This window comes from Lontra canadensis, unplaced genomic scaffold (genome assembly GCF_010015895.1).
Source record: "Lontra canadensis isolate GAN:19392208 unplaced genomic scaffold, GSC_riverotter_1.0 scaffold39, whole genome shotgun sequence".
Taxonomy (NCBI): Eukaryota; Metazoa; Chordata; class Mammalia; order Carnivora; family Mustelidae; genus Lontra; species Lontra canadensis.
In genome coordinates, this window is record NW_022631033.1 from 6340234 (window position 1) to 6366138 (window position 25905).

The 25905-nt window shown below is 49.3% G+C and overlaps 1 protein-coding gene across 1 annotated transcript in view; it reads left to right on the forward strand.

Moving 5' to 3' along the window:
* The window catches only part of MCPH1 (microcephalin 1), a 239038-nt gene that overhangs the window by 204550 nt on the left and 8583 nt on the right, over positions 1-25905 (forward strand). Inside the window, exon 13 of the mRNA XM_032869818.1 lies at positions 20054-20291. Within this exon, the coding sequence (XP_032725709.1) occupies positions 20054-20291 (238 nt within the window). The remainder of the gene's footprint in view (positions 1-20053; positions 20292-25905) is intronic.

The window sequence follows — 25905 nt, forward strand, 5'->3', positions numbered from 1 at the left end:
ATATGGAGAAAGTCCGAGTGATCTGGACAGAAGATCAAACCAGCCACCACACTCCCTTATGCCAAAGCCTGATCCAGGGCAAGGCCCTAATTCCGCTCAGTTCTGTGAAGGCGGAGAGAGGTAAGGAAGCTGCGGAAGAAACATCTGAAGCCGCAGAGGCGTGTTAGTGGGATTAAGGGAAGCAGCCATCTCCCTGACATGAAGGACCAGGTGAGGCCGCAGGTGCCCACAGAGACGCGCAGCAAGTCACCCAGGAGATCCAGCTCAGAGAACTCAGGAAGGCGGCCACACTCAACAACCGACTGCCAGTGTAGACCAAACAGCCTTCTGTCGGGAGACGACGCCATCTAGGACTTTCACAGCCAGAGACAAGTCGATGCCCGGCTTCAGAGCTGCGAAGGACAGGCTGGCTCCCCTGTGAGGGGCTGATGCAGCCGGTGACTCTACGTGGAAGCCAGTGCCCACGTCCCATTCTGACAATCCTAGGGCCCTTCAGCATCATGCTCAGTCTGCTCTGCCTGGGCCCTACAAATGGAACGACACGGCCTGGATGACGGTGCGTCTGTCTACAACACGGTTCACTGAATACAGTAAACCCACCGTTGGGGCCAAATGCTCAGAGAACAAGATTTCTTTCAAAACACTGCTGCTCGCTGACAGTGCACCCGTCACCAAGAGCTCTGATGGAGACGGACCATGAGAGTAACGTGGTTTTCATGCTGCTAATGCAGCGTCCATCCTGCAGCCCAAGATCAAGGAGTCATTTCAACTTTCAAGTCTTCTTACTGAAGGAATGAATTTCGTAAGGTTACAGCTGCCGTAGATGGTGATTCCTCTTGGATCTGGGCAAAGTAAAAACCTTCCAGAAACGATTCACCATTCTAGATGCCACTGAGAACATCGGTGGTTCATGGGAAGAGATCAGAACATCAGCACAAAGAGGAGGTTGGAAGAAGGGAGTCCAACCCGCACGGATGACTTTGAGGGTCCGAGACTTGGTGGAGGAGGGAACCACAGACGGGGCGGAAGGGGCCAGAGAATGGGCATCAGAAGAGGAGCCTGCAGACGGGACTGCACCGCTGTGCTCTCGGGGTCACACTCGAACAGACGAGGAGCTGCTTCTTGCGCAGGAGCACAGAAAGTGGGTTCTTGAGATGGAATCCATTCCTGGTGAAGATGCTGGGAAGGAAGACTGTTGAAATGATGACCAAGGATTTAGAACATTCCGTAAACTTAGCTGATAAACCAGCAGCAGGATTTGAGAGGACTGACTCCAGAGTTGAAGGAAGTTCTGTGGGTAACTTGGTAGCAAACTCTTCAGTTGTTTTCTTTCTTAAATTCCACATATGAGTGAAATCAGATGGTCTTTGTCTTTCTCTGACTTAGCATCATACTCTCTAGCTCCGTCCATGTTGTTGCAAATGGCAAGATTTCATTATTTTTTATGGCTGAGAAATATTCCGTTGTAGTAATATTCTGAAATAGGTAAAGGGGATTAAGAGTACACTTATCGTGGGGTGCCTGAGTAGCTCTGTTGGTTAAGCATCTGCCTTTGGCTTGAGTCGTGATCTCAGGGTTCTGGGATTGAGCTCCACATCCGGCTCCCTGCTCAGCAGAGAGCCTGCCTCTCACTCTCTCTCTGCCCTTCTCCCACGCTCGTGCTTGCTCTCCTTCACTCTTTATCGTTCACTCTGGCAAATAAATAAGTAAAGTCTTAAGGTACACTCATCATGAAGAGCACTGATATGGAGTTTATGGAATATGGATATGGATATATGGAATCATTGAGTCCCTGTATTCTACCCCTGAAACCAAGAAAATGCTGTGTCTTAACTATGCTGAAATTAAGATAAAAACTTAAAAAAGAATGATATCAAACTGCAGCACATGCTCAGAGAAATCATTCGTGAAAGGAAGAGTTGATTGATGTGCCAAACTTCCTTGTCTTATTTTAAGAAATTGTCACAGCTACCCCACCTTGAGCTCCCACCATTCTGATCAACCAGCAGCCATCAACAATGAGGCAGGACTCCAGCAGCAAAACGATTACAACTTGTTGAAAGCTCAGATGATAGCAGTTTTTAGTAATAAAGTATCTTTAAGTTCAAGTGTGTACATTAGTTTTTTAGACAGAATGTTATTGCACACTCAGTGGACTACAGTATGTATAAACATGACTTTCATATGTACTAGGCAAGCAGAAAATTCGTTTGACTCACTTTGTTGCAGTATTTGCCTTATTGTGGTGGTCTGGAGCCAAACCAGCAATACATTGGAGGTATGGCTGTATTCTCAATGTGGTGATTTTGTGCTACAGAAAAAAGTAGGTCTACTGAGGTATTTGATCTCCATGAAAATAGGTGCACTTTTTTTATAATGCTTGATTTGCATGTCAGTTTTTAAAAATTATTTGGCTACAATATCAAACATTTGTAAGATTACAAGCCAGTATTTAACTTTTTTTTTTAAAGTTTGAAAACTGTTTCTCTTACTTTTATGTGAACTTTTACTTTTGTGAGGCCCTATGGCATTTGTCTCTTTTGGTTCTCACACCATTTCCAGCAGGTAGAAGACAGGCTTCGCTGGAAAGCTTGTCTGGTTGAGGAGCAGGGAGAGGCTGGTCCTTGGCCCCCTCCTCTCAGCTGTCCTCGCCTCCTGCTGCCACAGCACCGGGTGGAGTAGTTTTCAGGTGTTGAACCACTCCTGTCTCTGCCTTCCCAGGGACAGCGCTTCCACAGGGATGGTGAACGCACCCTTAGCCAGTAGAAAAGTAGAAACCAAACCATTCAAATGGTTTCTGGGTTGGATTCCGGTACCCTCACTAAAAAAACAGCATCAAAAAGAAGAATAAACCTCCCCCTCCTGCAGTCCCCTAATAAACCTCCAGGATTAACTGATGGAGTAGGTTAGAATAATATGGGATGTTCCAGTGAATGTCTGAATTTCCAGCTTATTTTTATAATATGGACCCAGTTTCTTAGAATTAAAAAGCCAAGTACAGTAAAGCTTTCAAAATTAGCTGGTGGGGTGGGAAATTGAGTTGCTAAGTTCAAAGAAGTAAGAGCCAAGAAGTTGGGACACCTGGGTGGCTCAGTGGGTTAAAGCCTCTGCCTTCAGCTCAGGTCATGATCCCAGGGTCCTGGGATCGAGCCCTGAATTGGGCTCCCTGCTCAGCAGGGAGCTTGCTTGTCCCTCTGCCCCCCTCCACTTGTTCCTTCTCATTCTCTGTCTCTCTCTCTCAAATAAATTAATTTTTTAAAAAAAGAGCCAAGAAGTTGATCAGAAGGAGCCATCAACTCAAAAGTATCCACACAAAAATAAGATTAGGAAATTATCTAGTACTGGCCCTTTGTTTTATAGGCTAAGAACTTGGGCATAGAGAAGTGGTAAACCAACGCAGCCTTTCTGCTCCTTCTGTTACTCCTTTTTTCATTCATTCATTCATTCATTCATTCATGAGAGACAGAGAGGCAGAGGGGAGAAGCAGGCTCCTTGCAGAGCAGGGAGCCCAATGTGGGACTCAATCTCAGGTCCCTGGGATCATGACCTGAGCTGAAGGCAGGTGCGTAACCGACTGAGCCACCCAGGTGTCCTCCTATTTCCTCCTTATAGCTCCCCTTTAAGGTGGGGTAGAGGTGGAGTGAGGTCCTTGGGATCATGACCTCATAGTCAGCTGTGAGTGTGGAACTAGAAGGAGCCCAGGCCTCCTGGTACCCCACCACCCCCTGTTCTTGCCAGGCTCCTAAAGTCTACAAGGGTCACCCACTCATGCGCGGTGCAGGGAGGCATTTTTTATCCCTTCTTCCAAATGTTGACATCCAGATAGAATCTTTCCTTCCCAAGAGTTTGTCAGTTGTCCTTTTCCTCCTCCCTCACTGTACCGCTATTCCCTTGGGACTTCATATTCATTGAAAAAGAACTAGATTCACCCAGGGAGAAGTGTTTTGAAACTTAAGAGCAGGGAGTCCCTGGCCTTTCCCTGTGATGCGTTCCCAGAAACCACAGTATAAGGCGGATCGTCAGGAAAATGTTATGGCCGGGTTGCATTTCTGACCAAAGACTCAGCAGCAAGTAAATCATAGATATGAACAAGGACATGTCCTTAAACTGAGACGCAACGCCACAAACCACTGTTTCTTCTAAAATAATCCTTATGCCTAAGTGGCCAGACCATGTGTGCTGGATCCCGGGGGGAGATAGGCGCTTCTAGGATGAGTCTCTTGGAAAACCCAGGGGGAGGGGGCAGCTCTGGCCTGCGCTTTCAATGCGAAGGATATAGAGGATATAAAATTTCATTTTCAAGCACTGGAAATTAAATTGTTTTTGTAAAATAAGAAAATGTTAATTTGCTTTTTAGAAAAAACAATAAATGCAGAGTGGTAAATTTCACTTTACTAGAAAAAACTTCTAGATGAAATTTTAAACATTTGGTTAGTTCAGTGGCTTCTATAGGCAGCTAAGTCCAGAAGTGTTACAGGACTCTGGAGAGTGCTTTTTCCCCTTGTACTTTGAAGAATATGTCTGATTATAAGGAAAAACAAATCCTTGAAAACTTCAAATGATAAAGCTGTTTCATTTACTTGTGTAGAGATTAAAATATCTAAACTCTCTGGGAACCCTCAATTAAGAGAAGGAAAGAAAGGTTTTGAAGAATCAAATAAAAGACCCTCTAACTTGGAAATTCACAACAGTGGATTATAAAGGGGCCTCAAAGTAAAACGGACAATAGGTCGTTTTAGAACTCTCCATCCACAGTGTGGCTTTGAATGAAGCCTTCTTTAAAAAGCCTGATTCATGCGCGGTGTCATGGTCATTTGCTCTAAAACAAGATGCGAGTCCTACAGCTGGGGATCGTGGGCTCACGGGAGGGCACAGAGGAAATGCTTTTCTCTCCCCCCTCCACACTGAACAGTCGTGTGCAAGGCAGATACCTTGGAGGGAGGAAGATGCCCATGAGAAAATGTGGAGACCAAAAGAAAACAAACAAAGAGATTGCAGCCCTGGGAAACTATGATTCCATATAGTAAAGCTGGGTCCTCACCAGGAGGCGCTTGGCGGCAGAGCGAGAGACCAGCAGGCCACATGCAGGATTCTGGGGGAGGAAGGCCACCCAGGTGGCATACTGGTCAGCCCCAGGAGGTGAGTCCTGGCTGGGGCCGTGGCCAGCGCTCACCCCCAGCAGGCCACGCTACAGCCCAGGCCGACGTCTCCAGTCGGACCAGAGAAGGAGCCAGGAAGGACGGGCAGGCCTACCTGCTGAGGTGGAGTGCAGCTCGGAGCCCACCCTGACCCCTGACCCCCCCAGCCCCAGCCATGCACGCTGGCTCCGGGCGTGTGGTGGGGCTGCGTGCAGGGCAGGGGAGGGAGGGACCTGCAGAGAAGGGGGAAGAAAGGCAAGTGGCTGCCTTGGGAGAATCCAGAGAGAATTGGAGAAATCCTGCTAGGGAACAGAGGGCTCATCTTTTAGTGGGTGGCAGATTTGTTTTGGAATTGAAATTGCAATCCCCAAAACCGAGTTGCTTTCATGATTTATTTCTGCTCTTAAGACTTTGGAGACTGCGAATGTATGTTGTTCTCTTTGGTAGACAGATCAGTGCAAGGCAGAGGGTACCCCCTTGTCTTGTCGATTCTCGGGGAAACTGCTTTCTGTTCAGAGCTCTGGGAGTATAATGCGGTGCTTCCAGCTCCATTGGGTCACCTGGGGAGAATTTAAACTCCTGCTCCCCGGACCACACTCCCTTTAACTGCGTCAAAATGTCCGGGCTTTGGGGTCCCCAGCAGTCCTTTTCCTCCTTCCTGGGTGGCTGCAGGTCCCGTCCAGGTTGAGAACCCCTAGAGTCACCTCGGGAGCTTTAAAAGCACCTGCTGCTCAGGCTCACCTCTCCCCACTCAGGCGCTGGGACTTAACTGGCCTGGTGGGGTGGCGGTTGTGACACTGTTTTCGAAGCCTCCTAGGCCATTCTCAGGGCAGCTAGAACAAGCACCTGCCAGGCCGCCCTGTGGCTGGTCGGCGGCCCTTTCCAATATATATATATATTTTTTAAAGATTTTATTTATTTATTTGAGAGAGAGGCAGTGAGAGAGAGCATGAGCGAGAAGAAGGTCAGAGGGAGAAGCAGACTCCCCGTGGAGCAGGGAGCCCGATGCGGGACTTGATCCCGGGACTCCGGGATCATGACCTGAGCCGAAAGCAGTCGTCCAACCAACTGAGCCACCCAGGCGTCCCCCTTTCCAATATTTGATTAGAACTCCCCAACTCTGTATTATACTGTGGAATTGCTCTAGTATTTTTATAAGTTTATAGTTGTTGTGTTTTTTTTGCCACGTACCAGACAGTTCTTAAAGGGTTGAAGAAGAAGTTCTATAAAACCAAGAAGCTATTTGCATGGGTGTTTGATCATGATTTTTGAAAAACAAGAATTAAAAGCAGTTCAGGTCCAAGTATGGCCGGAGGGCCTAGTGATTTCCCGCAGAAGCACGTGGACGAGGCCCCGAGCCACCCACATTCCCGCCGCTCGGGAGGGGGAACCTACCAGGCTCGAGCTCTGACCTATTTCTTGCAGCTGTTGAAAACTATGAGGCATGAGATGCAGATTTATGACTTTTTAAAAAGTTATTTGTGGATTCCCGAGACGATTATGTTCCCATCACTTACGTAGCCTTTAAAACTCAAGTGACGTCTTTAAAAAAAAATCCAAGTTTGGCGCACGCAGAGTTCCAGGGCCGACGTCTTGAGAGCGCTCAGTGCAAGTCAGAGAAAAAAGCCTTTTGCCTCGGCTTGCACTGTCGTGCAGAGACGGCGGCACTGTTGGGAAAGGGAAGCCGCAGGGAGTCTCCTTATGTGCTTTCTGTCACTTCTTGCCTAAAATGAGGCGGTGACAAAAACGTCTTAGGAACGAGCCTCTTCACACTGGACAGGCCTTTCCATTCCCCGTCTTCCACAACTGCATGGATTTGATTTTTCCTGGGAGTTTAAACCCGGGCTTGGCCAGGAAGCCAGTCAGAGGCTTGTCTCTCCCACCCCTCCTCCATCCTTACCTAATTTTTTTCTTTTCTCTCTCTCTCTCTCTCTCTTTTGGATAACGTCTTTGGAATTTCTCTTCACTCTTACTTCCAAAAGAGTTTCAAACTGTAGTATGAGAGCCAATGCTGTTTATATGTCAGTAAAGCTAGAAAAATGTCAACAAAGCTAGGAAAAAATTAAAAATAATTTCAAAAAATTAAAACCAGTGCTGAATATAGAAACCTCATCCCCAAGTCTGACAACACTCGTTTTTGCATGAGGCTTTTTCTGCCGAGAACGATGAGGATTCTTGGAATCTTTTGTCCCGTGTTTACTGGCCTTCCGAGTCTTTTTGCTTTGACAGGCACGGGTCTCTCCGTTGTTAGGCTATTAAAAGTCGCATGCGCCTCTTCTCCTAAGTCAGTGCGGCTGCGTGGGGCTGTGCTGCCACTGGGTCTCATCCCATCTGTAGGAGCACAGTGGGGACAGAGGCCACTCTGTCCTGTCCCCCGAACTCAAACCTGGGAAGCTGTAGACCGGGCAGCTGTCTACCATCTAGATGCTTCTCCTTAACTGGCTTATCCCACTGGGCATTGTATAAGGTTCTCTAAGGACAGAGGCTCGTCAGTCACAGCCCCTTACTCAGCAGTGTCGGGCGTGCGTTGGATGGCAAGGTAGTGAGCTGGAGGATGTGACGGATCCACAGTAACTCTCGGCGGGGTGGGGGGGCATCGTCTGTATTTTGCACCCAAGGAACCACATCTAACAGACTTATGTAACGCAGAATCATGGAGCTATAGGATGGAGGGGCCAGGACTCCACATGCAGTCTTTATAAATCCAGATCTCACATTAGCTGAGAAATCCAGCTTAAATTTGAACTAGAGAAACTTAATCAAGTTAGACCTATCTGAAAGATGAAGATGGTTCTAGAAGACCAACTTCTAGATGGTTACCATAACCAGATAGTTACCGTCACCGGGACTGATGGATGTACAACTCTTTGTACTTAGAAATCTAGAGGTTGTTAGTCATTCCTGAGTTCTGCAGGCTGTGAACCTTAAGGCCGTGTGTTTCACGGTGAAGGACACGGCCCTGTGTCAGACAGATATGGTGTGGGTGCTCGGCCCTCCATTGGCCAAAGTACTCAGCACCCCAGTTTATTACCCGTAAAACACGGTTAATAACGGTCTCTGCCTCACAGGATTTTGTAATGGTTAAAACCGGATATTTCATGGAACGTACGTGCTCGTATGCAATGTTCAGTAAACATTAGCATTACTATTTAATATCTTAACTGTCGGTTCTAATGGTCGCTGCCTTTGTAACCGCAATCATAATCAGTAATCATAATTAGTAGCTATTAAGTCGTGCAAGCCAAACCCTGGAGTCCTTCTCTCTGGGAGGTTAAACAGAGAGACTGGCCCTGGGGAAGGGGGTAGTTGTCTAATAGTAACACAAAAGCAGGTGTTTATTTACCCCTAGGGGCCATGCATTGTACTTCACATATATCTTCTTCCTCTAACTTTTTTTTTTTTTTTAAAGAGAGAGAATGTGTGAGGAAGGAGGGACAGAGGGAGAAGGAGGCAGAGAATCTTCAAGCAGGCTCCACATTAGGACTCGATCTTATGACTCTGATACCATGACCTGAGCCGAAATCAAGTGCTGGACGCTTGAACGATGGAGCTGCCCAGGCTCCCCTTCCTGCTAGGTAGATCTGCTAGGTAGATATCGTGGTTATTACACTTGCAGAAGCTGAGACTTAGGGTCCTTGAGGACTTACTCCAAGGCCACTCAGAGACAAAGCAGTAGAGCTGGGATTTAAACCCAGGTTCCTCCCGGAGCCCAGGCTGGCCCAGGCTTCGCTGTATCACTTGGGCTCTAGCTCGGGAACTGTGCAGAGCTGACCACTTGGCTAACAGGGCTTTAGCAGGGCCAGGCAGAGAGAGAATCAAAGGTGTTCCTGAGGTCTCAAGACTGGGTGACTGGGACAGTAGGGGAACCAGGAACCAGGTGCCAGGTTAGGGGGAAGAGGACTTATACTGCCCTAAGTGTTCTAAGTTAGACACCGTGGGCTTGTCCAGCAGAGGCTGCGGACATGTGGCATGGACCCGAGTTAGTAACAGAGCTGTCGCCTCATGGCTGGTCCTGCAGATTCTGCTTCCAAGTGACCATCTCACCCATAAAAACAGAACTGTCCCTACAGCATAAACAGACACCGAAGCACGGACACAGTAGTCCCCTCTTTATCTGAGGGAGCACATCCAATTCAATACATTGAATTCCTGGCCAGGCGCAGTGTGAGATTAACCACCAAAAACCCAACTCTAGCCATAGGCCATCATGGAAGTTCTAAATGTGGTCTTTCTTCTCTCTCAAGACATCGTATCACCTCACCCTCTGCTGACACGGGATGGTAAAAAGCCTTCGAGATGCGAGGGAGCGAGGTGGGTGACGTGGTTCCCGCTGACCTGCCGATAACACACAGGGAGGAGGGTCTGCTTGGGGGCTGCCCGCAGGGACCTGGTAGCCTGGACCGTGGAAGCAACGCTGTAGATAAGGGGGTGGACCACTGCTCCCACATGCGAGCACACGCGTGCAGCCCCGCTCGTCGCCCTGAGACGTGTCGTCAGAGCACAGTCGCCAGCACCTGTTCGCTCACTCGTTTGTTGAGAGCCGCCCTCGCCGGGCCAGAGACTGTCCCCGCTGGAGATGGTACAGTGTTGGGAGGACACAGAAGTGGTGTGACCTCAGGGAAGGACAGGTCCCCAGCTCCCAGCTCTGGCTCCTTATCCATTATTTTTGTCACCTCACGCAGGATCCTTCTCTAGGTCTTTAGTTTCTCCTGTGGAAAAGGGGGTGATAAGAGTAACTAACTGTGCTGCGGAGTTTTTATGAAGATTAAACAAGTTAGTATGCTTAGAGCACGTAGAACAGTGGCTAGCACCTGAGAAGGACTAAGTGTTTCTTAAATAAAACAGGGTGGCACAGGATTGACTTCGCTGGGAAACAGCATGGGCTTCCCTGAAGCGATGACAAGGAGCCCAAACGCACATGGTTGGGGGGAGTTAACCCGCCTCACAAGAGACCGGCTCCCCATCCTCGCAGAGACAGCAGCATGTTCTAAGGCCCTGCGGCCAGAATGGAGCAGCAAGGACACATGACCTCAGAGGAGACTGCGGAGTTAGGACAGACAGGAAGGAGAGGATGATGCCAGATTCAGCCTCAGGCAAATGTGGGGGCTGGGAATGGAGGTCTTGTAGGCCATTTAAGTGTTTTTGTTTTTTTTTTTTTTTTCCCTCTGAGTACTAGGAATCTATTGAAGGGTTTTCAGAGGAAATTGTGTTCAGATATTCTGCTGAGCCAAAGACGCCAGATATAAAATGGAATGTACCACTGTACCCTGTGTCTGTAGTTCGGTCGTAGAGCAGAGCTGTGTCATCAAGGATGACTGCGCGCAGAGTGGCCGTCCTCCCTGGCAGGGGACACCTCCTGGAGAGCTGGGCATGTTCAGTGCCCTGACGGCGGCCACAGTTACATGGCGTACGTGTGAGCGGTAAACTTGAGGTTAGCGTACTTCATGCACTTTTCTGTGGGAGAGCCCAGGAGAGGACCCCGGGTGGGTCCCGACCCGGTCTGCGAGCTGCAGGGTGGCGAGGCTGGACCTCGTGGAGGTTGACTCTGTGACGTTCTCTGCTCGCAGCTGCACACGGTGAGTGTCTCACAGACGCTTATTTCAAGGGTTGAATGAGGTCACTCATGGGAGGTGCTCGTAAGTGCCAGCGCGCAGTGGGCCCTTTGTAACTGTTAGCGGTGATTTAGTGGGACCTGGTTTGGGAATGAAGAGCATGAGTTAAGGTCTAGATGTGCCAAGTGTACAGGGCCTGTGAGTCTTCCAGAAGGAAAGGCTGGCAGGCGGTTTGTTGTCGGTCCCAGAGGCCAGAGGAAAGCTCTGTACAAAGTGGGTGTGTTGCTCTATCTGCAGAGCTCTCTGGGGAGGGAGAGGACGGGGCTGGGAGGCGTTGTCAGCATCTGGGGGCTGGAGAGAAGATGAGCAGGGGGAAAAGAGAGAGAAAGCCAGGGGTGACACATCCCAGGCCTGGAGGGCCTGATGTTTCAGAGGGCAGGGTGTCGTCGGCAGTGCCCAGAGCTGCTGAGAATGCGGGCACGGAGAGCGCGGGGTGACCTGCCTTAACTATGTGGCCCCATCCACACAGCCCTGGGCCGTGTTGGCATGAGCCCAGACTGAAGCTCAGAGTGGCTCCGGCCATGGCAGGGACGGGGCTTGCCTGGCGGGATCGTGCGTGCTTCCTCGTGGTTGCTGCCCTCCCTGCCACCCAGCCCCACGGACCGCCCCTGGACGGTACGTGGGAACGTGAGCTCCGGGACCCCACTGTGGTGGTCCACGTGTTTTACTCACTGTGTGGCCGCGGCAACTCCTCACTCTCAACATGGGTCTGCTTATTTACAAAATCAGAATTTGGGTGTACACAGTCCCTTCTGATGCTGGGGTTCGCTCTAAAGGAGAGCAGTGTTCGGAGTTCACTACAGCTGTGCTTCTCCCTGAGCCGTGCATGCCCTGACCTTCCCTGGGAGGTGCCTACTTACTGGTAAGGGTTTGGAAGGTGTCAGTAGTACGACAAGCAGATGCATTACAGAGTGGGGGAACCATGTGAGACCAGAGGGAAATTAGTCTTGATGCAGGGACTGGGCTCTGCCGTGAGTCCCAGGAAGACACCAGTCGAGAGCATGGGACACCTGCTGCGGCAGCTCTGAGTGCCAGCGACCGACAGACGAGTGCGGGTCTGGCTACTGCCGGGCTTGCAGCCCCGCCCTCCCAGCAGCTGGCCCAGTGCTCCGTGGCATCAGCAGTCCTGCCATCCTGGTGGGAGTTTCTCTGGCGCCCCTGCTTTCTCGTCCTCCGCCTGCTGCCCTCAGCAGCTCTTACCTTCTTGCCTTCAGAGTCTCCCATAGAGAGCACCACCCCTTCTCCCACCCCCTCTGTGATCCTGGTGATTGACACCCTACCCATGCCCTGCTCTTCCAGTGCCACACCTGTCTTCTCTGGTGCGTGCTCTGCAGTGCCCGGCGTCCCAGCGTCGTGTCCTGAGATGCTCACCTGCGCCCCGGCCCCCTCCGCCAGCTCCCCCAGGCGACCTGCCATCTGCCCTTTCCTCCCTAGTCTGCTACGGACACAGGTGCTCGCTCCTGCCGCGGCTGACCTCCTCCCATCTCCACCTCCTCTGCGCTTTTGTCCCCCCCCAGATTTGATGTGCGTGGTCATCCGTCTGTGCATTGCCTTAGCTGATGGCCCTGCTACCCCATGGAACTTTCACCCAGGGGGCCTGCCCACCCTGCTCTCTGCCCTTTTCAGGAAATCCAACAGCAGTGTTGCTCTGATATCCCCCTGGGGAGGGCGGTAGCTAGAGTAGAAGCTGTCCTGAAATCAGGCTCCCAGACACACGTCCCCATAGTCGCTTAACCAATTCCCTGATCAGCAAGTACAACTGAGCACCTGCTCTGTGCCAGGCATTGTTCTAGGTGTCAGGGATATGTCTCCCTTGGGTTCTAGCGTGACAAGTGTAGAATAAATCATATGTTATCTTAGAAGCCCATAAAATGTGGCAAGAGAAAGAAAAGGCATTGGGATTTTGGGTGGGGTTGGTGGAGGACGCCACATGGAAATGCTGACAGCTAAGTAAAGACTCGAGAGAAGTGAGGGAAGTAGCCCAGTGGACATTTGAAGGAATAACGTCCCAGGCAGAGGGGAAAGTTGGTGCAAAGGCCCTGAGGCACCAGTACTCTGGTATGTTCGGGAACAGCAGAGAAGGAAAGGGGGAGTGAACTAGGAGGAAGGTGCTAAGAGGTAAGTGGGAAGCAATTGTCATGGTGCCTAATTCAAGGGTTTCAGCTCTTCTGTTGAATGAATGAAATGAGGCACCAGTGTTTTGAGCAGAGAAGAGACATGACCTGACTTAGGTTTTTAAAATTCTCACTCTGTTGAGAAGAGCTCGAAGGGGTGACACCCGCTCAGAGGCGTTAACCCAGATGAGCAGCGTTGGCCTCAGTTGGGCTGGAGCTCAGAACGGTGGGGAATGGTCCTCATCTACATGTGTTTTGAAGGAGAAGCTTACCTCTGTGTCTTGGGCCTAGGTGCCTGGAAGGATGGAACAGCCAGAAATAGGACTGCAGGAGGAGGTTGAGGGAGGAAGAGAGGCTGGTTTGTGTCTGTGAGGTCTGTTAGAGATCCAGGTGAGTGGCTGAGACCACACCTTGGCCTGGGATTCTGGAAGAAGGTCTGAGCTAGAGACAAAATGGGGAGGAAGGGAGAATCAATGGGGCTGGTTTCTAGCGGACACATGGCTTTGCCCATAAAAGGACAGTTTGTCTACAGTAACAGGTGCAGCCGTGCCTCGGGGAACTAGCAGAGTGTCCCCTCCTGCTCTTGGGTGGGCAGTGGGGTGCGGTGGGGGGAGTGAGCTGGTGGTTGACTGGGACCAGGCTGTCTCAACAGAGAGAAGGATGGAGGAATCACAGTCATAGAAACGACCAGCCCTGGGCTGTAAGCTTTGGAGGAGAGAGGGCATTGCTGGGTGTGACTCTGGTACCAGGCGTGAGAGCCTCAGGTGAGTACAGGACAAGCCCATCAGGAAAGGGGGGTGCAGGCACTTGGGACCATACAGGGTGTTCAAAGGATCACTTATGTGTCTTACTAACTTTCCAGAAGTTAAGATGGGAAGGAGAGTGAGCTGAGGTGTCACGATCGGGACACGAGAAGGGCAGACACAGGGGGGTGAGGGGCCAGGCTACCTGACCAGGCAGGACTCGAAGCTGTGGCCAGTTACAGAGGGAGAGCAGGGACTGGAGGCTGCGGAGAGCAGCGAGGACGGGCTTTCATTGAAAATTGACGGGGTTCATGCAGTTTCAGGAGTCCCTGTGTCCTCATTAGAAGACTTTGTTGTAACAATTTTTACATTTGCCTAAATCCTGTAAAAATTAAACACAATAGTTTTATGGGTTTTTATTGAATTTTCCAGGACCACAGACAGACCTTGTTTATTCTCTCCAGTACCAGTGACGACCAGTTCATTTTACCTCTGATACATTGGACCCATTCAGCCCGGTCAGGTCACTTCCCTTCCCACTCCCCACGCCCCGTCCTGCCTCAGTGCTTGTTGAAGTCACTGCACGTCCTTCCTTTGGGCCTGCCTGTTGCTGCCTCCATCCCTCCATATTGTGGGCTCCATGGCTCCCCATTAACTCGGCAGAGACTGTATAGCCCGGGTTCGGCTGGCCCCCGCTTATTCAGCCTCATTGCCGTGGCACGTAAATGCTTTGAATGGTCAGTTTTTGTTATTGTGATCACCTGCCTGTTCCCTCGTCCCTTACCTGTTACCTGCAGTCCCCCTGGACTATGATCTTTCGGACCCCAATGACCTGAAGTGCCCCTCCGTGTGCTTTCCTCAGAGCAAACATCTTTCTACTCACTTTCCAAGCCAAAAGCTACCTCTGAATTCTTCCCAGGTTCTCACCTCATGACTTAACGTACGTGTTAGTTATTAAACTGGACTTTCTAGAAAGTTCTGAGGAAGCAAACATTATGTCCTTAGATTTTCAAGGCTTTAGAACTTAGCCTGAGACTCAGATGAATGAATCAACGTGTTAGTGAGGGGACAGAAGGAGGTGTGGGTTCTTCTGGTCCATCCCAAGCTGAGCGGTGATGGCCAGTGGTAAGAGGATTTTGCATCTTAGGAAGTGCAGGAAAGCTTTGCCAGGATCTTGGATGTCAGATAAGGATGTTGTCTTCCAGGCCTCAGTGTCCCTGTCTGTCCAGTGTGAGCCATGGTCACTGTGATCTCCCAGGCCTTCCGGCTGCTGGCAACAGCTATGAAGGCACACGTTTACTGCTGTGATTGGTAGCCCCCTCTCCGCTCCGCTCGGTTAGCTCCCGTGTGAGCTGTTAGCCAGTGGTCCGCGCTGAGTCCCACGTGAGCAGACCTGGCTGTGGGTTGGTAAGATTTTAGAGGCTTGTTCTTCAGAAATGGCTTCACAGAAGAAGAAACCCTTAACTTTTGCCTCAAAGAAAAACGGAAGTGTAGATAAATGTAAGGCGAAAAAAGTTTTTTTGTATTTTGACTTATTTAATGTCCAGTTCTGTGAGTGTTAACACATATAGATTTGTATAACCACGCTAAGCACGGGGAATGGAAAGAAATGAAGACATCACATCTCAAGAGGCCTGGCCTTGTTTCATTTGTTGGGCACAGTGTGGGGATAGGTGTTTTATCCATCCCGTGAGGAACAGAGATGACATGGAGTTAGGGAAAGACTCTGGGGTCTGAAACCCTCTATTCAAAGCCAACACTATAAGGTACTGGTGCGTCACCAGGAAGCAGCCCACCTCCCTGACTTCTGGTGCTTCTGATGTCGAGCAGTTTGCTGTGAGAATCTCCTGAGGGTGGGCTTGTACCTCATCCTCCGTAGGCGGCTTGTCGGTACCTATGGAAACGTGCAATGGTTCAGAATCGTCTTCCAGGTGAGCTGTACCTGGAGGGAAAGGCAAATTCACTAAATGAAATCGGACCCCCACGTCTGGAGTAAATGAGCCGCCCATACCCTCTACACCATGGGGTCGACATCTTGGTCAGGGCTAAATATCTGGGAGTCATCGAAGCTCGAGGCAGGTCCGGCGGGGGTGGATTCTGCTCTGCTTAGCTGTGTCAGCGGTACGGTCTGCCTTGACTGACTGCCCTGTGAATAGATGAGAAGGTTCTGAGCTATTAAATCAGTATTGCTTGTTTGAGGAAGACAAATGCAAAGGCGACATTTTATGAAGCCCGGCTAAAATCTTCATTTTGCTGAGACCCTTCCGTAGTCGTCCCTATCCTCTACAGCCAAGGGTTCAAATGCGGATCTCCCGGCAGACAGAGATTTCTGCCATCCGTCAGCCCTCTCCTTGTCTTACAGCCCCCCCACACGTATATTTATGCACTCATTTTACATCACCATAGAGAAAAGTGGGAACTCTTCTGAACTCTACCCCAAATTCACCCAGACTCCTGACATGCCCTGCTCGTGGTGGACGATAAGTAAGTCTAGAGGAGTCTGTTACCTTCACTTAATCCCCTTTTCATCCATCATTTTTCAGCTGACACCCTGGGCTCTGTAGGTAACATTTAGTGCCGCCTTGGACAACTGTACTGTTTAGACTGTGGTCACCTTTCCCGACTGCGCGCTTCTAGATTAGCCTGCTCTGAGCCTGCAAACTGTAGCGATCCGCAGGCAGTGCCCGCGAGTCCTGGCTGTGGGCGTGAGCTGAATCCCGTCTGGTGGGGGGGGGGGGGGCCCACGCCCGGGGCAAGGCAGCTGTTCGGCTCATTTTTAGGTTCCTCTCCATGTTCCCGATCTATCCACGTGTTAGTTCCCCTTGGAAACAAGCATCTGATTTAAATAAGATGAACTAGAGGAGTTATGATTTAAAAAAACAAAAATCTTTTAACCACATTTAGCAAGAGATTTCTAGGTCAATATTGATAAACCCGGTTATCTCTGAGGCTGTCTGTAAGGACAGGGGCAGCTCCCGGGATCACCGTGCAGGGAGTCTGTGCCCTCCCCGCTTCTGTTAGTGCCCACTGCCACCCAGACCCATTCCCGCAGCTGATGGCATTGGAGTGAACGTGTGTTGACAAGTTTGAAATGGAATCAGAAGGCCATGATGATAAGCTGTAAGGCTCTCAGGGTACGGTGGCGTGGTCAGAGGGCGTCATCTGGCATCTCCGCATGCACCAGTGGGGGCACGGCAGTGCTCTGGGCTAGAGAGTGAAGCTGACCAGCCACGGTCAGGGTTCTGAAGGCAGAGGCACTGCCAGCAGCAAAGCCTGTGTATGACCTGTGCCTTCAGAGACAGAATGTGGTCTCTAGGGTGAGGCTGTGCTGGAACTCGTGTTGACAGAGCCCTGGGGACCGATGATATGAAAGTGCCGGGGCCCCGAGGCTGAGTAACAGGGGCCGTCTGTCCTCGGGCAGTACTGGGGAAGGATCTCGTTCTGGAGACCTTCCCTTAGAGAATGCACATATAGCTGAGGCTCAGTAATGAGAATCGTGCTATGGTCCTACCATAGTCGTAATATGATTAGAACTTGCCAATTATCGTTTCTATGGCAATGAACTCCAGTCCGTGCATGTCCTTATATACATTGAAGAGTGTATTCTTAGGACAAATTCCTAAATTAATTTTTAATTTTAGGTAATCTAAATCTTGATTAAGCTTTCCCAGAAATTGTTTTACTTAGGATTAGAAAGTCAGCATGCACGTAGTCTCAATTATTTTGAGTAAAGAATAAGACCTTTGTAATTCTTTGTCTCCTTTAATTTCAAGCTGAATAAATAAATAAAAGGAAGTATTTTCATTTGTTGACTTTCATATTACGTGCTTTACACCGAGGTCAGGGACCATGTCTTAATCCTCTCTGCTTCCCCAGCATCTTGCACGTGCCCGGTAGACAGTAAGCACTCAGTAAACGTGGGAGGGGAATGGAGACTCAAAGTGGTCGGCTACTCAGGTCACATTCTAACCGTTTGAAAGGCTTACGTATGTCCTTTCCTCTTGGGTTAAATATGGGTTTGATTTATTGCTTATGCACATACCAAGATATAGCCTTGATCCTATTTTTGTGTTTGTTTTTAAGAAAAACTGTATCCTGAATGTTTTTGTGTGTGAACACTGTACGGAGTTTAGAAAAACACAGCCATCACTTACCGGGGATTACCTCTGGTAGGGGGCAGGGTCTGAGGACGGCAGCATCTGGCTGCTTCAGGCTTCTGGAAGCACAAATCTCAACAAATAAGTAGCTTAAAGAAATGAAAGAAATCCCCGCACTCCCACTAGACATAGAAAGAACCACCCCCCCCAAAAAAAAGAGGAGGAGGAAGAGGAAGAAAATTCCTGGCTTGGTCAATCCAGTGACTTAGAAAGGTGATCTAGGCCTTCCCACTTGGCCATTTTCAGCATGGTTTATGGCCTCATGTGGCTTCAGTAACTCCAGCTGTCCTATTGTCAACATAATGGAGTCCAGCTAATAAGAGGTAATGTTGCTTATGCATTAGTTTATGTTGAGGAAAGACTGCCCTCAGTGGACTTATTCCCAGATCCCACTGGCCATGATCAAGTCTAGCCCATGCTTAACCCAGTCCTTTGCAAGGGAAATGAGATCGCCATGATTTGCTTGGACCAATCCTGAGTCTTACCTTGGGCTGGGAAGGGGCCCCTATCTTGAACACATGGATCTGCAGAGGTTAGTACTGCCCCCCCCAAAAGAGACTGTGCCCCGCCACTGAGGAGGAAAAGAGAAGAATGGATCTGAATAACATACAGAAGTATGTAACGTAGGAAAATACATTTTACCTTATACCCTTCTGTATCGTTTCAATAATCAACTACTTTTATAACTAGTTTTTTAAATGCAGGATAATATCAACGTTAGAAAGATTCTTTCTTGATCTCTAGTTACAGTGACTCGCCAAGTTGAGGGATCGTGTTTTTTTTCTTGCAGCCCAACTCACCATGTTAGCCAAAGCAGATATCTTGGCAGGCTTCCACCTCTGCGTCTTCATCTGCGAAATTAAATGAGACCCTTTCTACCCCCTACCTCAGAGGAATATTAGAAATTACTGGAAGCATTAAACAAAGTTAACCCATGAGTAGGACTGTTGCTTTCATTGTCATTTGCACAATTTTCATTTCACTTACCTGGCCAGATGAAGGTGCTTAAATGCGATGTCTTACATTGCATAATTCAAAACTGGTGATGAGTGAAGAGAATTCCATGGCCATCTTTAAGTGTATTGTTGGTTCTGTTAATGTTGGCACACAGTTTTTCATCATGAGCTTGTTTTCTGAGTATGAAAACCTAGTGGAAGAATTCATTCAACTTTATCAGAGAGGTAGATGGAGGGAGGTATTATTCGCTGCCCTCTCACCTCCTGAGCAAGCCCCTCTTCATGCTGTGGGGCTGGTCGTCCTCCCCCGTCTGCCTCCCCTTCTGCAGACGGGGGAGGACAACACTCTCCTGAGGGGGCACCCCTTGATCTCTCTTCCCACGTATCTCCCGTCAAAATCCTTAGTTTCTCTGAGCCCACTTCTCTCAAATGTTCAGTTCCATCCTCAGGGAAATAAGCGGATTAAAATACTCAAACTGTGGATGCCAGTTCACCCTCGACATCTCCCAGAGGGTATTCACACTTGAAAAGAAGTCCTTGCTAATCTGTAGTTAGTGAAATGTTTGTTTAGAATAAGCAGGCCTTCCCACCGCCCCTTGGGTCAGCCCGCCAACCACAACTTTATCAGAACAAAAAGGAGAACAATTTAACATCCCCGTTTCTGAAATGTTTCCCACCATCTCTGATACTCCTCATCACCGTTTCCACGATGACTCACTGAAAGCAACCTCTGCACACTTCCCACCCCACCCCCTACCACCTCAGGGGTCGGGAAGAGCTCTAGGAGCTCTGCTAGATGTCACTGCATTCTCCCTTTGGCCATCTCCACCAGGGGGCTGGAGGCAGGCCGCTCTCGGGGCCTGGGACCCTCTTGGGACCGTCCGTACTGCCGGGAGCCCTGAAGCACCTCACTGGTCCGGGCGGGCCGACTGCCTTCCCAACACTCCCGTGTTCTCTTCCACACTCATCCACGCAGCTTGACTAGGATTTAAGGATGCCGAAGCTGTCCGCCTCACTCAACTGAACGGTTGACTCCTTTTCACTGTTTTGGTTTAGAATTTGTAATACTTCAAAAGCCTAACCTTTTGGGGGGAGGGGAGACTATAAATTTGTTTGTAGTTTTGCCAAAGGTCAATTTTATCTGCTCGTGGTCTGTCACTATCATTAAATGTTATGATCTCCTCGGAATCTTCAGAATTCAGAGCTCATCTGAGAATGTGCAGCCTTACCTCGGTCTAGTCTTCTTCCTGTAAAGGAAGTGAACTTCCCAGTGACCTATCCTCCGTAATGCAATGATGCCGTGCCTTGCTGATCCTCCATCTCTGCCCCACAGCTGTGCCGCCTGGAGCGTGTTCTCTCTGTGGGTCGGTACCAGGGAGCCCTGTTTGCCGATCAGCCTGTGATGTTCATCACCCCGGCCAGCGATCCCCCCAGAGCCAAGCTGCGGGAACTGGTCCTCCTGTGTGGGGGTCAGATCACGCGAATCCCACGCCAGGCCAGCATCTTCATCGGACCCTCCCAAGGAAAGAGGAAGGCGACCGCCACGTATCTGTCAGAAACATGGATCCTAGGTAGGACCCTGCGCCCAGGGATGGATGGGGAAGGTGCCCTCTGCTTGTCGTAGCTGCTGCTGTCCCCTTTAGAGCCACTGTTCTGGGGTCCTGGCCACAGAAGCAGATTTTTCTGGGGGGAACCGTGATGCCCACACCCCTGGCGATGTAGCCTTGGGGCTGTGGGATGGACACTTTGCATCCACACATCTGCCTTAACAGAATCCTGTAATCACTCTCAGTCACAAGCCAACCCAGACCCTCCTCCTTTTGACTGTCAGCCAAGGTACAGTTTGCAAGGACAGAGGAAACCCTGTTAGACGCTACCTACTTCACCTCCCTAGCTAGTGTGAAGAGCCAGCGTAGCCACAGCTGCCCCAGACCTTGGGGCCCCCCCCCCCGCCCCCCCCCCCCCCCCCCCCCCCCCGCTCGGAGGCTCTCTCCCGGGTGCCTGGCTCGCTGTTTCCGGGGCTGGGGGCCCGCGCCCAGCCGCCAGGACCCGCCCCCTGGTCTCCCACCGCTGTCTTGTGTGCACTGCTCCTGACACTCAGCTGTCCGTGTGTCAGAAAGGCACTCTTCCGTGCGAGAAGCTACATATAAAAAAAAAAAACAATCGGACATGAACTCATGTACAAACTAGCATTGATGGCGGCACGGAGAATGCCAGACGCTTCACGTGATGGGCAAGCGCTGGCACGAGCTGGGCTCTGCTTTCCAGGAGGCGGACCGTGTGGTGAGGTGCGCTTGTCTGTGACCCCAGGCCTGGGCGAGCTGTGGGGGTCCCCGGGAGGAGCAGGCTAAGCGAGACTGCGACGTGGGATCCACAGGCAGCGAGGACAGCTGGCGGGGAATGCAGGCGGCACGCGTGCGGTGATAGTGCTGGACGTGGCGGACGCACTTGGGGACCTGCTTTGGGATACACCTTCTTGGCCTGTGCTTCGTGAAGGTGATAGTTTGCCAGGGCTGTCCTTACACGTCCCGCAGACGGCGGGCTTAAACTAGGACTTCCTCTCTTGCAGCCTGGAGGCTGGAATCCAAATCGGGTTCTTCTGAAACCTTTTCTTCTTCCGTGTCAGCACCTGCAGCCGAGAGCTCTACCTGGCTCCCAGAGATTCGAGAAGCGTATTCTCTCCCTCCCGCTTCCCTGTTCAGAGCCTTCCTCCTGTTTGCCTCCCCTTGTCTCTAAGTCCCAAACTTCTGGCGTCTCTCACCCCTTCTTGACAATACCGTAACAGATAAGTAGATACTGTGTCCAAGCTGCTTGCATGTACCAAACAGACATTTGACGAATATCTTTTAAATGACTGATGGTCACCCTTTGATATATTTTAAAAGTATGGCCATCAAGAGTAATTTTTTACTCTCTGGTGCAAAGTAATTTATCTTCTGCCTGGAAACAAATTAAAAAAATCTATGATTTTAGCTACAGTCCAAAAGCCAAGAGGCTGTTTACTCTTTTCTAAATGCCAAGAATATAACCTTCAAAACATCCTATGTTCTGAAACAGGTTTTTTTTTTTTTTTTTTTTTTTAAGAAAAGCACATGTATCAAAATGACACCAACTGGAAACCAGAATTGTGCTTTATAAAAAATGTCTCATTCGGCTAACGGAACTGTGCACACGATTGATATCAACAGTGCATATCAACAACTAATCTTCACAGCATCTGCAAACTGTGTACCGTGCACGGGGCCAGCGTCTGGGCCCGCATGATTATTATTTCCAGGTTGGGGAACTCTGTCGCCCCTTCCTGCTGCCTGAGGCTTTTGTGCGTAGATCATGCACAGTGCAGCCGCCGGCCCAGTTCCTCCCGTTGTTTTGCCACTCCGCTGTCCTGCGAGGGGGTTTTTAGGAGGCAAATCTCTACCTGCTTGACCCCAGGGCTTAACTTTCACAACGCCCTGTGGAATTCTCTGGGTTTCAGAGCTGGGGCTGCAGGCCCGGGTTTCTTTCCTCTCCCATAATTCATGTCCTGTTTCTGATTTGTCATTGATTACACCATCTGCGTGTGCCCTTGGCAACTTCCGGGTATTGTGTGTTCTGGAATCCTTGGCTCTCGGCGTGGTGAAATCCTCACCCCTTAGGTGAGTCCCCCGACTCTCTGGCCGCTGCCCCTGTCCGCACCAGGGTGCCTCTGGTGACTTGGGTATTACAACATGCATTTTTCACATGTTTATGAGTTTATACTCTTTTCTTTTTGAATCGAGTGACAATATAATAGCTCCAACTTTGTGCCAGTAATGGAGATTTCATTTATATGTCTCTGCATCTATGCATGGACCCACAAAACACATGGTCCTGAGCATTGCACGTACTTTCCCATCAGGGCTGTGCCACTGGCTTGCTCTCCGAGCGGGGGCAGAGGCAAACCACCTCTTCTCTCCGCACCCGATGAACTCCTCTGTTACACAGGGTGATCACCCCCGCCCTGCTGACTTCCCGCGGTGGTACCTCACAGCCACAGTGGGCACAGTCCATGATCCTGGGTGACCGTATCCACTGACACAGCAACATTTTCTCTTCTGAAGACTTCTCCTTTCCTTGAGCTTCCACAGGGAGCATGTCTAGACAATATTTTATTCCCAAAATGTTGTGTAATTAAAATTTGGAATCAAATCCCTTGTAAATTAAAATTAAAACCATGTTAAGGCATCGATTTGAAAGAAAGTTATTTAGTTATTTTGTGACAAATTATGAAAAGCGATACTCTAAATTTGTTCCAACTAGAAGATCAGCGTGTAAGAGTTAAGTCACCCTGAGACTTAAGAGTAGTTTGAATCAAGTATTTAAAAGTCTTAAAAAGTAGCTTGTTGTATCCAGTCTCAGATTTGTCATTTGCTTCCCAAAATAAAAGTTTCCAAGGTTTTTTTTTTTTTTTTAGTACCTTTATATTTATTCCTATGTTTTATGGGATCTTTGTTTATGCAGATACAATGAAGTCACAGGGCATGGACAAGCAGATTTTTTTTTTAGACATTAGAAACCTCTGAGAAGTTTTTTTTTTGTTTGTTTTTTGGCAGAAAGAAAGATGATCACCACTAACAAAAAAAAAAAAAAGAAAAATTCTCTTTCCAAGACCTCCAACATCCTCTCACTTTATTCCTTCAGATAAGCTTTTTTATCCCTTCACCATCTGACCCAACATTTATATTAAAAGAGAAAACCCACAAAACTCTTAAATGATTCTTCCAGCATACGACTTTCTGCTAACCTCCAGCTCTTTCTTTGGGGGACACTGGTCGGGGTGACAAGGAGCATGCAGCCAGCTGACCCTCCTGGCTGCTGCCTGGCATTGCTGGCCTAGAATGGTGTGAATTTATGAAATCTCAAACAGGGCTCACCGTGTGAAATTTAAGCCATGTCTTACTCATCTGCTCCGTGGAGAGTCTCCTTCATGCTGGGTTGCCTTATAACGAGGCCATTGGAACGGTCATGATTATGTTCCCAATTCATTCCCCAGAGTCCATTTTCCCTGAAACAGCAGTATACTTAGGCCAAGATTTCTCGATGAATCATTGCACCAGAAGGAGAAATGGGGATTTTTGAGAGAGAAAATACTTGTGGGCACTTGAATATGTATGAAAATAAACAGGAAAACAAAAACCAAATTCCCGGCACCAGGAAACAAAATGTCACCTTTACCTGACATTGGAGTGGAAGCAAGTTCCAGTAATTTCACTTTCCCCAGCACACCCTCGAACAGAATTCCCATCTAACACACCAAGACAGTGAGAGGAGAGAGTCCCCAGTGACTCGACTGGTGTCTTCAGGGAGGGGTTGGAGAGAAGTCGGGAGCCCCAAGACCCCAGAGCATTTGTCACCAGTCTGCAAATTTTTGTGCTGTAGCCCTGTCTTTTCACTCTCTCCATCCCCCACATTGGTGTTATCACTGACGGCTGGTCTGGCCTTTCACAGAAGACATATTTCCAGTCTTGGGCGCCCTTTTATTGTCTGGGCTATGTTCAAGTGATAAGACATACATTTTATGCTATTGTGGGAACGTAATGTAATGTGCTCCACAGCGTTGCCAAAGGGGGGAAAAAATTAGCCTCTGCATGATTTCCTTATAACTTATAAAAAGCATTTGATTTGACTGTCTCCCCATGTCAATGTTTTCAGGAAAAAGATCTCTGATAGCATGTGGCTAGGCTTTTGCAGGCTAGCCTAGATCAGTGTTTCCCTGGATGGCTGACCACACAACTGGGCCTAGAAAAATGCTCTCCAGTATGGCATTTTGTGAAAGCAAGGCCGCTCAGGGGGCCTCTGCCCTTGGGATGATTAAACAGATGATGTCAGGGTTCCCTGAGATCCTTTCCGTCCACATGTTTACTGCATAGAAGGAACAAGTCACAGGCAGTGAGTCCATGTGCTGAGGAGGAGAAAGGGAAGAACCTGGGGCAGGTCTGCCCCCAGCCTGTCCCCTCCTCAGGATACTGCCTGACACCATCCTCCCCCGGGAGCTCAGCAACTAGTCAGAAAGTGACGGCAGATTCTTCAGACGCAATCACAGATGCCACGATGAATTATTTATGTTTTGAGTTGCTCTCAAATGGATGACACCTACCAGGATAGAAATGAATGGGAATAAAACAGGTGGAATTCTGTAATTTTGACATCTCATGTGTTTAAGTTTTAAAAATATAAATATGACTTAAAAATACACACACACACACACACATATATATATACATATACATACACACACCTTTTTTTTTTAAATTAACTGCCAGCTGCTGAAATAGGAAGCATTAACTTGGAGAAATAAGGGGAAGCGTGTGCTCAGAAAGTAGATTTCCCCTTAATTGTATTCACTGGTCAACTAGTGGTCCTAGATGGTGACCTTTGAACTTTCCTAACCTGTCTCACTCAGCTTCTCTGTTATATTTATGCCAACTGACCTTCAGTTACCAGATGTGAGCCTCGTCGGCGATACAGAAATTAAGAAGCATCTTGACAAGCAAAGTGGAAAATAAAAGACCCTCTCCTATACCTTACAAGCCAGGGCAGTTTTCAAGCCTCACTTAAAAACAAAAAGCAAAGTAGAAGATGACAGTCAGCTGCGTATTCAACTCAGAACGGGAAATAGTGTGACCACGGCGACATTTTATATCCACCACCAGAAATGCCGTCCTGGGTTTGGGAAGTCCCATTGGCCCCGTGGCGTCCACGCTGGGCATTCTGGTTTTGACAGGCTCACAGGACTGTCTTGGGCACAGGTTTGTGGGTGCTCCCCTGTGCAGAGGTGCGTGCTCGAGTGGGAACTCCAGCCCTGCCTTGGGGTCTGGGGGTTAATGGCCATAAAGAAATCCCAGAGCTCAGCCCCTGCGTGGGACATGGCCAGCAGCTTAGGCTCTTTGCTTCCAGACCTAGTGTAGTAACACTCTTTACAAGAGGTTTTCGTGTGTCTGTGAAGTACAGGGAGTTTTTCAGTGTTGCACGTTAGGCAGTTAGTACTGAGCGCCACAGAACCGAAAGCGATGGGCCTTTTGTTATGGACTGAATTGTGCCCCCCAGATCTGAATGCTGACGTGCTGACCCCAGGACCTTGGCATGTGACTGTGTTTGGAGGTCATGGCCCCTCAAGAGGTGATTAAACAGTATCATTGTGGGGGATCCCTGATCTTGGACTGGTAT